At 46.8% G+C, this 14,484-nt stretch overlaps 1 protein-coding gene across 1 annotated transcript; it reads right to left on the reverse strand.

The window, feature by feature from the left end:
• Nucleotides 1–13,764, reverse strand: LOC120802493 (alpha-1A adrenergic receptor-like). Its single transcript, XM_040150385.1, has 5 exons — nt 13,302–13,764; nt 11,658–11,909; nt 8,759–9,131; nt 617–738; nt 1–520 (listed from the first exon to the last, which is right to left on the reverse strand). The coding sequence occupies exons 1-5, from the start codon at nt 13,617–13,619 to the stop codon at nt 143–145; spliced, it is 1,443 nt and encodes a 480-aa protein (XP_040006319.1). The 5' UTR covers nt 13,620–13,764; the 3' UTR covers nt 1–142.
• Between the last annotated feature and the right edge of the window lie 720 nt (nt 13,765–14,484).

The raw sequence follows: 14,484 nt of genomic DNA on the forward strand, positions 1-14,484 counted from the left end.
GAGGCGGGAACAGTCAAAACCTCCTGACAGGTACGGTCAGCACTCCTGAGTGGACAGAGCGTCTGGTGATGTCGGCGGAGACACCTGTGCGTTCTTCCTGAGGCAACAGGTGTGTCAGTCAGTGCTCCACCTTCCCGCTCCGTCACAGTTTAGACGGCAGCGTTCCCCCGGCGGCTCCGCGCCGCTCCTCTTCTTTTCCATTTACGCTTCGTCCGTTCATTACCGCCCCGCGCCCCGCGCCCAGCGCCGACCCAGCATCCTTAGCGCGCGGGGACACCAGGCCCGGCCGCCCCCCGGCCGACCCGGGCAGGAGGTCCCGGTTGGAGGAGGAGGAAGGCCAGGGCGGGGGTCGGAGTCTGGAGGCGACACAGCGAGGGCTGGGGCTGATGGAGGACAGCGTCTGCTGGCTGCCGTTCAGGTAGGACGAGGTGTTGGAGCCCTGATGGCAGCGGTAGTTGTAGTACGCCTGCCAGCCCTGACGCTTCCTCTTCCAGCGACAGCGCAGGATCCGGATGAAGGCCTGGGGACACAAAACTACTCAGTCCAAGACCGCATCAGGTCCGATGTGGACCGGCATCGGCAGTATAAGTGGTATCAGTAGTAGCGGCGGCGGTACCTGTTTGAACTCGCGGCTGTAGCAGGGGTAGATGATGGGGTTCAGGCAGCTGTTGAAGTATCCCAACCAGAAGATGACCTTAAAGTAGGTTTCAGGAGGACGGAGGCTGCTGTTGAACGAACCTGAAGACACAAACAAACAGACAGATTACGTTTTTAACCTCTTTACGTGTTCTCTAAACAAGCTGCCTTCCACGCGCAGATCAGGTCTTCATCCTGAGACTTGAAGGGAACAAAGGCTCTTTTTATGTTTTTGAACCCCGGCCGGGACATCACCAAAACAAGGCAAAGAACATTTTGAGATGGATGCGGTTTTCTCAATATCTTTCAGTCATTTCTTCTGCTAAAAAAGTTGCACACGATACACCTGTTCACCTGTTTCTGTCTTTGTTTTCTTTTCTGTTTCCTCTTGTCTCCTGTCTCCTCATCTCCCCTGTTTGTCTTGTCTCTCTTTTCTCCTCGTTTCCTTCTCTCCTCATCTCCTCTCCTTTGTTTCCTTGTTTCTTCACCTCACCTAATCTCATTGTCTCCTTTCTCCTCCTCTCCTCTCCTCTCCTCTGCTCGCTCCTTGTCTCCTCTCACCTTGTCTCCCCTTTTTGTCTTGTCTCTCTTTTCTCCTCGTTTCCTTCTCTCCTCCTCTCCTCTCCTTTGTTTCCTTGTTTCTTCACCTCACCTAATCTCATTGTCTCCTTTCTCCTCCTCTCCCCTCCTCTGCTCACTCCTTGTCTCCTCTCACCTTGTCTCCCCTTTTTGTCTTGTCTCTCTTTTCTCCTCGTTTCCTTCTCTCCTCCTCTCCTCTCCTTTGTTTCCTTGTTTCTTCACCTCACCTAATCTCATTGTCTCCTTTCTCCTCTCCTCTCTTCTGCTCACTCCTTGTCTCCTTTCTCCTCTCCTCTCCTCTGCTCGCCCCTTGTCTCTTCCTTCTTTTCTTCTTGTTTCCTGTCCTTTTTTCCCTCTTTGTGTTCTCTTCTTGTCTGCCCTTGTTTCCTTCTCTCTCCTCTCCTCTCCTCTGCTCGCCCCTTGTCTCCTCTCACCTTGTCTCCCCTTTTTGTCTTGTCTCTCTTTTCTCCTCGTTTCCTTCTCTCCTCCTCTCCTCTCCTTTGTTTCCTTGTTTCTTCACCTCACCTAATCTCATTGTCTCCTTTCTCCTCCTCTCCTCTCCTCTGCTCGCTCCTTGTCTCCTTTCTTTTCTCCTCGTTTCCTTCTCCTCTCCTCTCCTCTGCTTTGTCCCCTTCTCCTCTCTCCTTTGTCTCCCCCTTTGTCTTGTCTCTCTTTTCTCCTCGTTTCCTTCTCTCCTCCTCTCCTCTCCTCGCTCCTTGTCTCCTCTCACCTTGTCTCCCCTTTTTGTCTTGTCTCTCTTTTCTCCTGGTTTCCTTCTCTCCTCATCTCCTCTCCTTTGTTTCCTTGTTTCTTCACCTCACCTAATCTCATTGTCTCCTTTCTCCTCCTCTCCCCTCCTCTGCTCACTCCTTGTCTCCTTTCTCCTCTCCTCTCCTCTGCTCGCCCCTTGTCTCTTCTTTCTTTTCTCCTCGTTTCCTTCTCCTCTCCTCTGCTCGCCCCTTGTCTCTTCCTTCTTTTCTTCTGGTTTCCTGTCCTTTTTTCCCTCTTTGTGTTCTCTTCTTGTCTGCCCTTGTTTCCTTCTCTCCTCCTCTCCTTGTCTCCTCTCTCCCTAGGATCGTAGAGGTGGTGACCTGCAGATGAGGCAGGGGATCTGCAGTATGTTGGAGGTTTTCGGAGGTCTTTGGAGGATCACGGAGGATTTCATGGATCAGGTTTTTTGATGTCCTTCAGATAACACAGGCTCCTGAGCACCGGGATTATTTCTCCCTGAACATGGACTTGTAAGGCCATCCTGCGCCTCAGGCTGCTGCCTCTGACTATATATGAAGAATTTTACAGTTAAACCTGACGTCCGTCATGGGAAAAACATGTGACACCTGCCCACAGTGCATCACTGTCCTGTGAAAACCACGTATCTCCAAGTTTGGTGATTCTGCCTCCAAACGCAGGAGGAAGTTATTCTGGTTTCATTTTAATAGTGTTTTGGGTTTGTGCCACATTCTTCATGTAAATATCTCCTCTGTTCCCAGAACCGGTTTTTCACCTCGCAGCAGCTTTTAGACGTCGATGTTGAGCAGATTTGTTCTGTGTTTGACTTCCAGGCAGCAGCTCGGTGCCGGTAGGAAAAAAAACCAGCCCCTCTTCCTGTTTGGGGTCTTTCCGTATAGGATGACTCCATCTCCACAGGGTCTGGACCTGTCATCTGTATCTGGGCACGTATCGAGCTGGAAAATGACATCTGATCAGGGACCTTTGCATTTACACCTGGTGCTGGAGATTCTGGTTGTTTTGATTCTGCTCGCATTGTGATTGGATTTCAGGCAGAGCTGGTTTACTCTCAGGCCTCCACTTATTCTCCCTTTGCCAGGTTTTCTGCACCTTTTATTTCCACACTGAATGGAATTTAATACCTGTTTCACCTGCCAACGTAAGACAAGGATGAAGGGAAACGGTGAGAACGATTTAGTATATGAATCTATTTACATTAATATCTCACTGATGCCAGTTCTCTCCAGATGTATATGAGAAGCCTTCTTGATATAATAATTCATTATATTGATGCAACCCAGACTGGGATAAGTGTCAAAAAAGAAAGATGAATTAAAGAATAAATTAACAGTCCACATATTGATTTTACATAAGGCGGGGGAACTCGACAATGCCAGCAAAACCTTCAGACATAAATAAAGGTCCATGAGTTCTAACACAAATTCCATTCATTATATGACCAAGACACAACTCAACTCAGCACAGCGCGGAGGCGTTGGTAAAAGATGAAGCTAACGAGTAACGACTCTACAGACGAGTCTAAAGCCGCGGCTTCACGGTGAAACAGCTGTTATCTGAGTTTGATCAATACATACATCCATCATCGACTTCCTGCCACTTACAGCCAACTCTCAACTGATCACATGACTGATCAGAGAAGAGTTTATCCACTGGTCTGTTTTTCTGTAACAACAGAATCAGCATTGTTTTAAAAGTTCATTTTATTTTGTGAGATCTATAAATCTGCAGGAATAACTGACAACAGTGGGATTTATTTATGAAGTGTAGATGTAGAAACAGAGAGGAATTAACAGGAAGTTTGCTGAAGCGGAAACTAAACTCTGCTGAGACGTTCTGCTGCACGAGGTTCTTCAGAGGAACCAGATAACGAGGAGAATTCGGTTCCACGCCGACGAGAGCAGACGTGAAGATGATCAGAGACCGGATCGGATTTATTCCGCTGGTTTCTTTGTTTGCAGCTGATAAATGACTAAAACAGCAAAAAGAAAAAAGTGCTGTAACGTCCTGTGAGATGTTCAGATAATCAGCTACTCTGTTGTTAATGAAGCTGCCTCAGCTCATGTATTGTTCTTATTATTATTATTATTATTATACAGATTTTTTTACTTTTATCTTTGATTCACGTCCAGAATTTGACTTTCAGCAGTTGGAAAACTACAGGCCCGGTCTTCTTAAATGAATTATTAAATGTTAAACTGTATTTAAGGTTCCAAGTACTTTGATGATGATTGTACAAATCACTTTGTGTGAAACAAGTGAAACACATCTGGACTGAAGGACCAAACATTCAGCGTCAGATTTAAAACATTAACGTTTTCCACCCGCAGGAGCATCAGCTGTGGACGGCGTGCGGCGACGTTGTTCTAACGTTAACTTAGCCTTACTAGCGAGACTCCTCACACGCTGGCTCACGTGGGGGGGCAGAGGGATGGAGAGCCCCCAGCAGGACCCGAGCGAATCAATACGCTTGGCTCAGCTCCACCACCAAATAAGATTTCACCCATTTGAAAGAGAAAACCGATACGTGCCGGACAGTGCTGATACTGTGGCGCGACGCAACAAATAAATCGACGTATGGCAAACGCTGTATCTAACTGTAAGACCCGGCCGAGGGTTGGCGGACACCGAGGTGTGTCTGAGTCCAAATAAAGCGCTACCCACAATCCCTCTGGCTACAGGCGACCTTTGGACCGCAGCAGATTTCATAAGAGAGAGGATAAACGGGTTTAATTTTGGCCGTGAGCAAACTGATCCTTTGATGCTCAGAGAAACAGTCCTGTGATCAGAGGATTCAGACTGAGGCTTTATTTTTATACAGCAGAGGTGGAGCCTAAAGACGGTGGTGTCGGCAGGACGCGTCTACGCCCTCCAGCACTTTGGTCCAAAGACAGAAACGTGAGCCCCTGCAGGCCAGGGCCCGCATTTATCAAACTGCTAAAAGTGAGAGATGAAAGTACAAATCCTTCGCTTTCACTCGCAAACTTTAAACACGGGTTCGCAATTTTTCGAGTGTGTCTTAAAGCAGCAGTCACGTGGCCATGTGAATATAAACGCAGGTTGTTCTCGCTGTTGTCTTTCCTCCTGTTCTTTTGGACATTAAAAAAAAGCCTTCCTCAGTGTTAGTCCTCCTCCTGTCCAGTGGGACAGGAAACAGTTCACCTGGTCTTTAGGTCCCTTTCGTGAGGGTGCTCATGCGGGACGTGCGTTAACAGGAGGTGTAGTTGAGAGGTGAACTGGACAGTGGACAGTGATTTTCCCGGCTGTAAAACGCTGCCACCGGATGAGCTGATAGGATGATTTCACACAGCTGAGTCCCATCAGACATGTGAGTGGCTCTCCAGTGCCTGCAGTCCGCTATGTACAGTGCGGCGCATTTGTAAATGTAATTACGAGTTTTAACTTTGGCATCGTTTTTTTAATCTCGGTAACTTACTTAAGTTATCTGCCTGTACACATTTAACCTGGTATTTTATCTAATGTTTCAGACATCTATCAGAAAACCACAACACGTCATGATAGTTGAATCCACTTTGTGTCAGAGAGCGTCTTGAGACCGCGACATCTCGCTCTCTCCGGGAGTCGTCCTCCTCCTTTAGTGAACAACTCTCAGTCCGACTCTGAGTCAGCAGGATTCTTCTGAGATACTGATCTGATTCCTGCTCCCCAGAGGAGGAACCCTCTGGGTTTTAGTGACCCCACGACCTTTCCCGCAGCGCCCCCCTCGGGGCCACGCTCACGCTCGTCTCCTCTGCTGTTCAGCCTGCGGGAGCGGGGAAATCCTCAGGACGTGTGTCGACGCCGGGACGCCGCAGTCTCGGCGGGAGGTCCTCTGACGGTGAATATCCTGACTCCACTCTGTGGTTTGATTAAATGCTGAGTGGCTCAGTGATGCAGTGTTTGCTTTATGCTGAGTCATGATCTGCACTGCGTCCTCAGTAAATCAGCAGTGGGGACAGACTGAACCTCCTCCACTGGACCTTTTAGACGCTCACAGTCAGACTCAGACAGATTCACAGCTCTGCTAAACAAAAGGGAAAAACTGCTCACGTTCACTCGCGACGCAGAGAATCAACAGAATAAAAAGGAAGGTGAAACGTGACTCTTCTGACTGCACTCGGTCGCCATGACTGATTAATACGAGCTGAACCTCTGGGGAAAATGCTGCTTCCTGCACCTGTACACAAATACCACGTTTATCACATTTAAGGGGATCAGTGAATGTCTGTCACTCATTTATACCCAGGGCCGGTCGGATCCGGCTCTGAGTCGGTAAAACACTCGTTTAGCTTTCCATCACGTTGGTACGTTGGCGGTCTTCCTTCGTGTGAGGTTTGAACGGCGCCCTTTTAATTACATCGTCTCGTTGCGCCCTCTTCTTCTGCAGTGGTACGATGGCACCTGACTGGAGAAATTTGCGGTTCATTTGGACGGAAACCCGACTGCCGATTGGTTATTACTTCTCTGATCAATCATGTGTTGCCTCAGAGTTGCTCTTCAAAGTGACTTTGACACTTGGCTGTAAGTAGGAGGAAGTTACTTTAGGCGCTTTTTGTAGAATCGTTACTACAAGTCCGATCAACACGGGTCCCGGTTTTGTGCTGGGACTAAGTTTCTGGAGAGGTCTTTAGAAACCAGATGTTCAGTGTCCAAACCTTTGATCAAAACTCTGCCGTCATGCCATCATCATCATCATCCTCCTGAGGTGCGTTCAGGGACCTCCATCAGAGTGCCTGAGGAGGAGAATCTGACTCTGGTTGAACATTTGGTCTTTGTGCAGCCAGCAGCCCCGTTTGTTTTGTTTGGGGCCGTTAAAGGAGCACAGATCTCAGAGCAGTCTGCGCCGTGATTCATTGGCTTTGACGCAGCCCGCTCAATATTTACGAACGCCAACAGCTTTCCGTCCAACTCCACTAATCTGACTGGGCTCCGCTGTGATCTGTGATATCAGCCGGGAGGGAATGTCTGGCGTCACGCCACCATCCATGTTGTGGGAAATCCATCACATAAAATAAAGAAAAAACAAACGTGTTTAACTTCCCGCCCTTGATTTCTGCACTGGTCTCCTCTCTTGTCACTGAGAGCGCGCTGAGAGAAAACGAGTCATTTCTGGCCTTTGTCCTGGAAACTCTGGATGCTGACTGGCTGGTGATGTAGGACGTGAAGCGTCGCTGTTCAGGCCAAATATTTAAAATATGAAGAGAACAAAAATAATAGTTTTCCAAGTGCTGTTTCTTGAGGGTTTCTGGAAACTGTTTCTCACCATCAGTCACCTTTTCATCCTCATTTTGGGGATGTTTCATCCAGATGACGGTAAACTGACTACTTTTGATTGGTAGACCTTCGTGATGAGTGTGGACATAACGTTTTCAAGGGTTTATTTCACCGCTGGGCTGCTACACTGTCTGTAAGGGAGGGAAACACCAGATTTTTTCATTCAGTCTTCAGGTTTAGCTCAAAGCACCTCTGTGGCTACGTACAGCCTCATTTACATTTACTCATTTGGCAAATGCTTTTATCCGAAGCGGCTTACAGGTAAGGCAGCTCAGGGTTCAGAAGAGCCGGGGATCGAACCGCCAACTAGAGCCTGACCGATATATCGATCGGCCGATCTTATCAGTCGATATTGGCCTATCACAGATATCTCGGTATCGGCGTATATGTTGTCCGATTCATGCCGATATGAAACCTTTTTTTTTTACAGAACATAAGAAGAAGAAAAATATTCTTGGGGTAATTAAGAAATGGTGAAAATACAGAATTAGCTTAATCTCGAACAAAGTTAAATCAAGCTTTTGTACCAAATTTAGCTACTAGCTAATTTCCATGTGTTGTTCCCGGGCAGGTGAACAGAAACAATAAAACACAGAGCAAAGCCAATCAACCCCGCTACATCTTCATATATGTATAAATATATTCTTATTCTTTATATTCCTAATATATTTATAAAGAATATAAAGACATGATCCAATATGTTGGTAGTGGAATTTTTTTACTCCCTAAAGCAGTATTGGTCAGACACACACGTCTTTCGTGTCCAAAGACAACTGCAGATAGACCCACAACACTGCACAACACCCCCTTCTCACCAGTATATACACACACACTGTTGTACATTTATTTTGGTGCAGGAACTCAAGTCATTTATTGAGCAAAACTGCCAAATATTATCTGGCTCCTGCTTCTCACATGCCAGGATTCATTCTAAATTGAATATATTAGTGCTTCAACGAATGGTTATTTTCATTATCGATCAATAAGTTGTTTTTTATTTCTTTTATTACTATTTACTGAATAAAACCTGGATTCAACACCCTTTAAATCCAGGTTAAAATGTTCTGCATTGCTTTTGACTGAACCTTAATACTCATCATGAATCTTCCCACCTTCCTCTCCCGTATTTATGCCTCTGTTCTTCAGTTTATTTTAAAAGGTTCCTATTCTTTTAATTTGTGCTGTTCTTTCTTTATATGTTTTAATTGGATTGTAAAGCACTTTGAATTGCTTTTGTGTTTGAAATGTGCTATTAAAATAAGCGTACCGTGTCTTGTGTAATAAGAAAGAAGAACGGGCTCTTATTGTACCTGGAAAGTTTAGATTTAGGTTTTTTGTTTTTGTATCGATGCTTTTATTTCCCTGCTGATGCTATTTTACTTTAACTACGTCTACAGTTGAAATGACGAAATACTCTCGAACTTCCGTATAACTTGACTCTTGAAACTCACGTAGTGTTTCAAGTTGTCATTATTGATTAGATTTGAGGAACAGTCTACAGGTAGAGAAACGGATCACATACCGATGGGCAGGACCAGGAAGAAGGGCAGCCAGCAGAGGATGAACATGCCCACCACCACACCCAGCGTCTTGGCAGCTTTCTTCTCTCTGGAGAACTTGAGCAGTTTGACGGAGAGCGTGCTGCGTCCGGCCGAGGCCCCGGGGCAAAGCTCGTGGATCTGCTGGTTCCTGCAGTGGATCCTCAGGGTGAGCTCGTTGGAGTCCTCCAGACGCTCCTTCATCATGCCGGCCTCCAGGTTCTTGGTGGTGCGTTTGGCCACGATGTAGACGCGGCAGTACATGGCCAGGATAACGGCCAGAGGGATGTAGAAGGAGCCGAGGGAGGAGAAGAGGGTGTAGAAAGGCTCCTCGGTGATCTGACACTTGGTGTCGTCCTGCAGGTGGGACGAGGGTTTAGAGAGTTTATCTTAGTCTAGTGTAATCACATGTAGGGTCACGACACAAAATCTCAATTTTGCTTCAACCACAGGGGAGTTTCCAGAGCTGCAGCAGTTATTAATTTAATCGATTATTGGAGTGACACAAAATTAATCATCATCAAATTGATCATCCTATAATCATTTTTGCCATTCTTTAATTACAAATGCCAAATATTTGCTGTTTCCGGCTTCTCAAATGTGAGAATTTGATGCTGTTCTTTGTTGCACACGATAGTAAAATGAATCTGTTTGGGCTTTGAACCATTGGTCGGACGAAACAAGACCTTTCAAGTTACATCGTGGGCTGAGGGAAATTAAAACAGGCAGCAAAACAAAAAATCAGTTAATCGAGGATAGAATTATCAGATTCATCGATAATGAAAATAGTCATTATTTGCAACCCTAAGAGATTCAACTGAAACTTTTATAACATGACTTCAGATCCGTTCTCATCCAAAAACCAGCAGTCAGGCTTTAGACCTGCTCTTAGCGCTTCAGCTGCTGTTGCGGATGACATTGGTAACCCAGTCGAGACTCTTTATAGGTCTGTCCGAGGCTTCAACAACATTTTGTTTAAGAAGCTGTTCCCTGTGGGTTTAAATGCTTCTGCTTTCAACTGTTTCAAGTCAGATTTCAGTGATAGAATTCAAACGGTTGTTGCGGATGGTTTCAAAGCAAAAGTCGATGGAGGTGTCCCTCAGGGATCGGTGTTAGACCCACTGCTAGTTACCCATTACCACCTCAGCATTGTAATGTCCATTTTATTCCGGTGATGCCAACCTGTGTGCCATCAGGTCCAACACAACCCAGACCTTCTCCAGGTTACAGTGACCTGCAGACCTCCTGGTTTAAGTTAAAACTTGTTCTAAACTCCAAAAAGACAAAATGTTTACATCTCACAAGAGTGAACACCACTGATGTTCCTGATCCTGTCCTTGCTAGGGACAGTCCAGCATTATGAATAAGCAGGATTTTGGTTACACAGCAGATTGTCCTGCAAAACTCATGTTGGGAATCTTGCTGGAAAAACAGAAATTCAAACTGGATTCTTATACTGGAAGAGAAAAACCATTATACCGCTCATACCGCTCACACTGTCTACACTGGATCATGGAGATGGCTGTCACTACCCTTAAACCGCTGGACGCTGTTGAGCACAGAGACATTCGGTTCATCGCGGCAGTTATCTGACAGTTATCACCCTCACCACTGTGAGGTATACGAAAAGGTCAGAGGTCGTCACTGACGCACCTGTGTCTTCATCTATAAGGCTTCAAAAGCTTTACTAGCTTATGTTTCTAATAATATTTGACTGTTTTAATTAGTGCAGTTGTGTGTGTGTGTGTGTGTGTGTGTGTGTGTGTGTGTGTGTGTGTGTGTGTGTGTGTGTGTGTGTGTGTGTTTGTGTGTGTTTGTGAGATGGTTGTAGTACGAATGACCCTGTGTTTATGTAATTTGCTCTCAGGCCTGTCTTACAAAGGGATCTTGATCCTGAGAAACCTTAACCAACTATAATTCTATTCTTCTGACTGTATTTTTAAAAACTTCCCTCCCGTTCCAGGTCTAAAACGTGTCCTCACAAAGATAGAAGTACAGGAACATACTGTACACTTACACAGAGAGAGTTTATGTGTGATTCTCAACACTGGTTGGTAACTGAGTACTTTTACACAAGTACTTTTAGTTTTGAAGTACTTGTGCTTTACTGGTGTATTTCCATTTCCATGTTTCCACTGCATTTCAGAGGCTCTTATTGTACCGTTTGCTCCACTACGTGGATCTGACGGCTTCGGATACCTGTTCCTTTCTGGATTCGGATTAAGAGTATGACCCTCGGAAAGCAGTCACCCTGCACAATGAGTGCTTTAACTGTTGATTGCAGGACTTTTACCTGTATCAGAGTATTTTTACCTCGTTGTATTACTACTTTCGTTTAAGTAAAGAGTCTGAGTACTTTTTCCACCAGTGAACACAACATTAAAAAAAATCATACATTTACGTAAATCTCTCCTTAATTAAATCCAAACCTCTTACATTTATACAAGGCAGCTCTTAAAAGAGGATATAAATACTTTAAATGGACATTATTTTTAGAGGCTACCTTAAACAACTACTTAATTTGAGTCTGTAGCTTCTAATAGACTGAAAAAGTCACAGACAGAGTCATGCTTATCTTAAAAAACCTTTTTTCTGTGTTCATGGGTCTAATAAGAGGCATGTGGTCTGTTAAAAACAAGTACTTTTAACTAATCTAATATAGTTTACAAACTGATTTTAACCCCACGTGAGGTCATGTTATGTACTCTGGACACATTTTATTAGTATCTTCACAGTAAGAACAGAAAACCTTAAAAGTCCCTTAACAACAAGAGTTTCTTGGAATAAACCACGAATAAACCCCTCACAGACGTCTGGCTCTTGTTTAGAGATTTAACGGGCAGATGAAGACGCTGCAGCTCGGTGACGTGGAGGGTTCGGTACCTGCGACGGCGGCTGCTTCCAGCCCAGCAGCGGGCCGATGGAGATGACGATGGCGAGGATCCAGACGCCCAGCATGGCCAGCAGCGCCCGCTTCTCGGTGACGATGGTCGGGTACTGCAGCGGGTATCGTACGCCGACGTAGCGGTCGATGGAGATGACACACAGAGACATGATGGACGCCGTGCAGCACAGGACGTCCACCGCCGCCCAGATGTCGCAGAAGATCCGACCAAACACCCAGTAATCCAAAACCTGCAGAGACAAGAAGAACCTGAGTCCGCTTCCTCTCCAGTTCAGTTGGCACCCCTCCATTTATAAAGGGTTCATTGGCTGTAATTAACGGCTTCATGAATGGTTCCCGAACCGCTTACTGATGCTTTACAGATCAGTTACGATCCCCTGATGAGCACAAGCGGTGGCGGTGGCGGTCTCCGGCCTTTCTGGCCCGTGAGCTACGAAAGCTGCCGAGCTCCGAGAAAGATTCTCAGTGATCCTCGGGATCACTGAGAATCTTTCTCGGCCGGTTTTCTCCCATCGGGACTCTGGCTCTTTACTGGAGTAGCTCTCACCTCCCACAGCTACTAAAATCTTTTACTCTTTACCGCTGATTTATGTGGAACATTGTACCAGTACATGACTAAAGTATAGCGACGATGACGTGTGTTACATCGACGTCATGTCGTCCAGACTGAGGACGTGACAGAAAGTCCTACCAGCGTCTGATAATGAAGAAAGTTGTCACGCAGCCAAAATCTGACTGCGATTAAACAAGTGAGATTAACGGCGTCTCCGGCCGGCACAGACGGATTAGGAGACAATGCCCCCCCCCGGGCGCAGACAAGCAATAGGCCCCCCCAGCCCTCCTACCCTGGACCGAGGCACCCGGACGCAAACAGACCCAACAGGACTATGAGCGGATGTGAAACTCCCTTTGGGGTCAGACTGCGTCTCTTGGTGGTTGTTTGATCGAACACTGTGAACGGTCACTTCAAACAGAGGCTCCGACCCAGGGGCCCCTGACCTCTTGGGCCCAGGGGCCCCTGACCCCTCGGGCCCCCTCAATGATCCGTCCATGCCTGCAGGGTGAAGATATGTCATCTGCAAAACGTTTTCAGGAATTGTGAAACGTGGATGACGGTTAGTTCTGTAACTAACAATTATTTACGCTATGAATGAATCTTCTGGTTCAACTCATCGATGAAATCCTCCCTTTTTTTTCTCTTTCTTCTCCTTCCTTCCTTCATTTCTTCTGAGGCTGAAACAAATGAGTTTAACCATTAATTCATCTGTCAGGTCTTTTATTTTATTTTATTAAGTGATCAATCGCTGAGTCTGTAAAATAAAGAGCTGTGAGGAGGAGAGGGTGTCGTCTTTAATGTTTGGTTCGGTCAACCAACCTACCGAAACCACAGATATTCCGTTTAAATTGATATCAAACGGAGAAAAGCAGAAGCTGGAACTGTCCTGTGTTTTTGCCATTTTTCTTTGACAAATCACTGAAATAAAACTTGTCACTGACCGAATTTGACCAAATTTCTTCCTTTGCGTCTCTCTGCTGCTCTGAAAACATCAACATCTACAATTTATCTTCGCCGAGTGACCAATAACTGATCGATAATCGACCGGGCTCTCCCTCCTCCTGACCTCCAGGGTGGCGGACACCGGCAGCACCGTGGTTCCCAGCAGCAGGTCCGCGATGGCCAGGTTGATGATGAAGTAGTTGGTCGGGATCCGCAGGTGCCGGTTGCAGACCACCGACAGGATCACCAGGATGTTCCCCACGATGGCGAACATGATGAAGGAGGCCAGCACCATGCCGACCGGCACCGCCCGGGTCAGGTCCAGCGGGGCTTCGCCGCGGTGCTGCGAGTCGTCGGTGCGGTTGGAGAAGTTGGAGCGCGGCAGCGGCGGCTGCGTCCCGGCGTACAGATCCGCCGAGGTGTCGTTGGTCCACAGACTCATGCTTTTGTTCGCGGAGGTCGTGACTGAACACGTATTTTAAACCACCGAGACGTTTCCCTTCAGCGGCTCTGGCCGGAAGCTCCGCCGCTCGGCAACCTTTAAAAACCCCGAGTATGTCCCGGTAAAAATCCGGCAAAAGCCGAGCGATGACGGTCCCGCTCGCGGTCAGATCCCACGCGCGAGAGGAGCGCTCGCGTCGGGCTCGGTTCGCGCGGGAGGCGCGCGGAGCAGCGGCAGGTGGAAGGCGTCGGGTCAGCTCGGTGTCTCCGGACGGTCACGCAGCCCGCTGCCGGCCGGGGGAGCTCCTCCTCGGGTTAAACTGCCGATCCGGTAGCGGGTCACGGATCTCTGTCCTTTTATGGTCCAAGTGTCTAATGTGGGAAAGTTTGGATGAAGAGAAGGAAAAAAAAGGAAAAGGACGACGAGACAGAAACCGCTGCATCCGTCTCTCACGGTGGGAGAGAGACACTGACGCTCTCTCTCTCTCTCTCTCTGCGAGATCATAGATAGACGGATGGAGAGAGAGAGAGAGAGAGAGAGATGGATGATAGATAGATAGATAGAGATGGAGAGAGAGAGAGAGAGAGAGAGAGAGATGGATGATAGATAGATAGAAAGAGAGATGGAGAGAGAGAGAGAGAGAGAGAGAGAGAGATGGATAGAAAGAGAGAGAGAGATAGATGATAGATAGATAGAGAGATGGAGAGAGAGAGAGAGAGAGAGAGAGAGATGGATGATAGATAGATAGAAAGAGAGAGAGAGAGAGAGAGAGAGAGAGATGGATAGAAAGATAGATGGATGATAAATAGATAGAGAGAGAGATGGAGAGAGAGAGAGAGAGAGAGAGAGAGAGAGATGGATGATA

Source organism: Xiphias gladius, chromosome 17, assembly GCF_016859285.1.
Source record: "Xiphias gladius isolate SHS-SW01 ecotype Sanya breed wild chromosome 17, ASM1685928v1, whole genome shotgun sequence".
Taxonomy (NCBI): domain Eukaryota; kingdom Metazoa; phylum Chordata; class Actinopteri; order Istiophoriformes; family Xiphiidae; genus Xiphias; species Xiphias gladius.

Excerpts from the sequence above, each read along its gene's own strand:
- LOC120802493 (XM_040150385.1), bottom strand. The coding sequence starts at position 13,619 with ATGAGTCTGTGGACCAACGACACCTCGGCGGATCTGTACGCCGGGACG. Across the intron at positions 9,132-11,657 it reads GGAAGCAGCCGCCGTCGCAG|GACGACACCAAGTGTCAGAT; the intron begins GTACCGAACCCT and ends TCCCACCTGCAG. Across the intron at positions 739-8,758 it reads CTTCCTGGTCCTGCCCATCG|GTTCGTTCAACAGCAGCCTC; the intron begins GTATGTGATCCG and ends TTGTGTCTTCAG.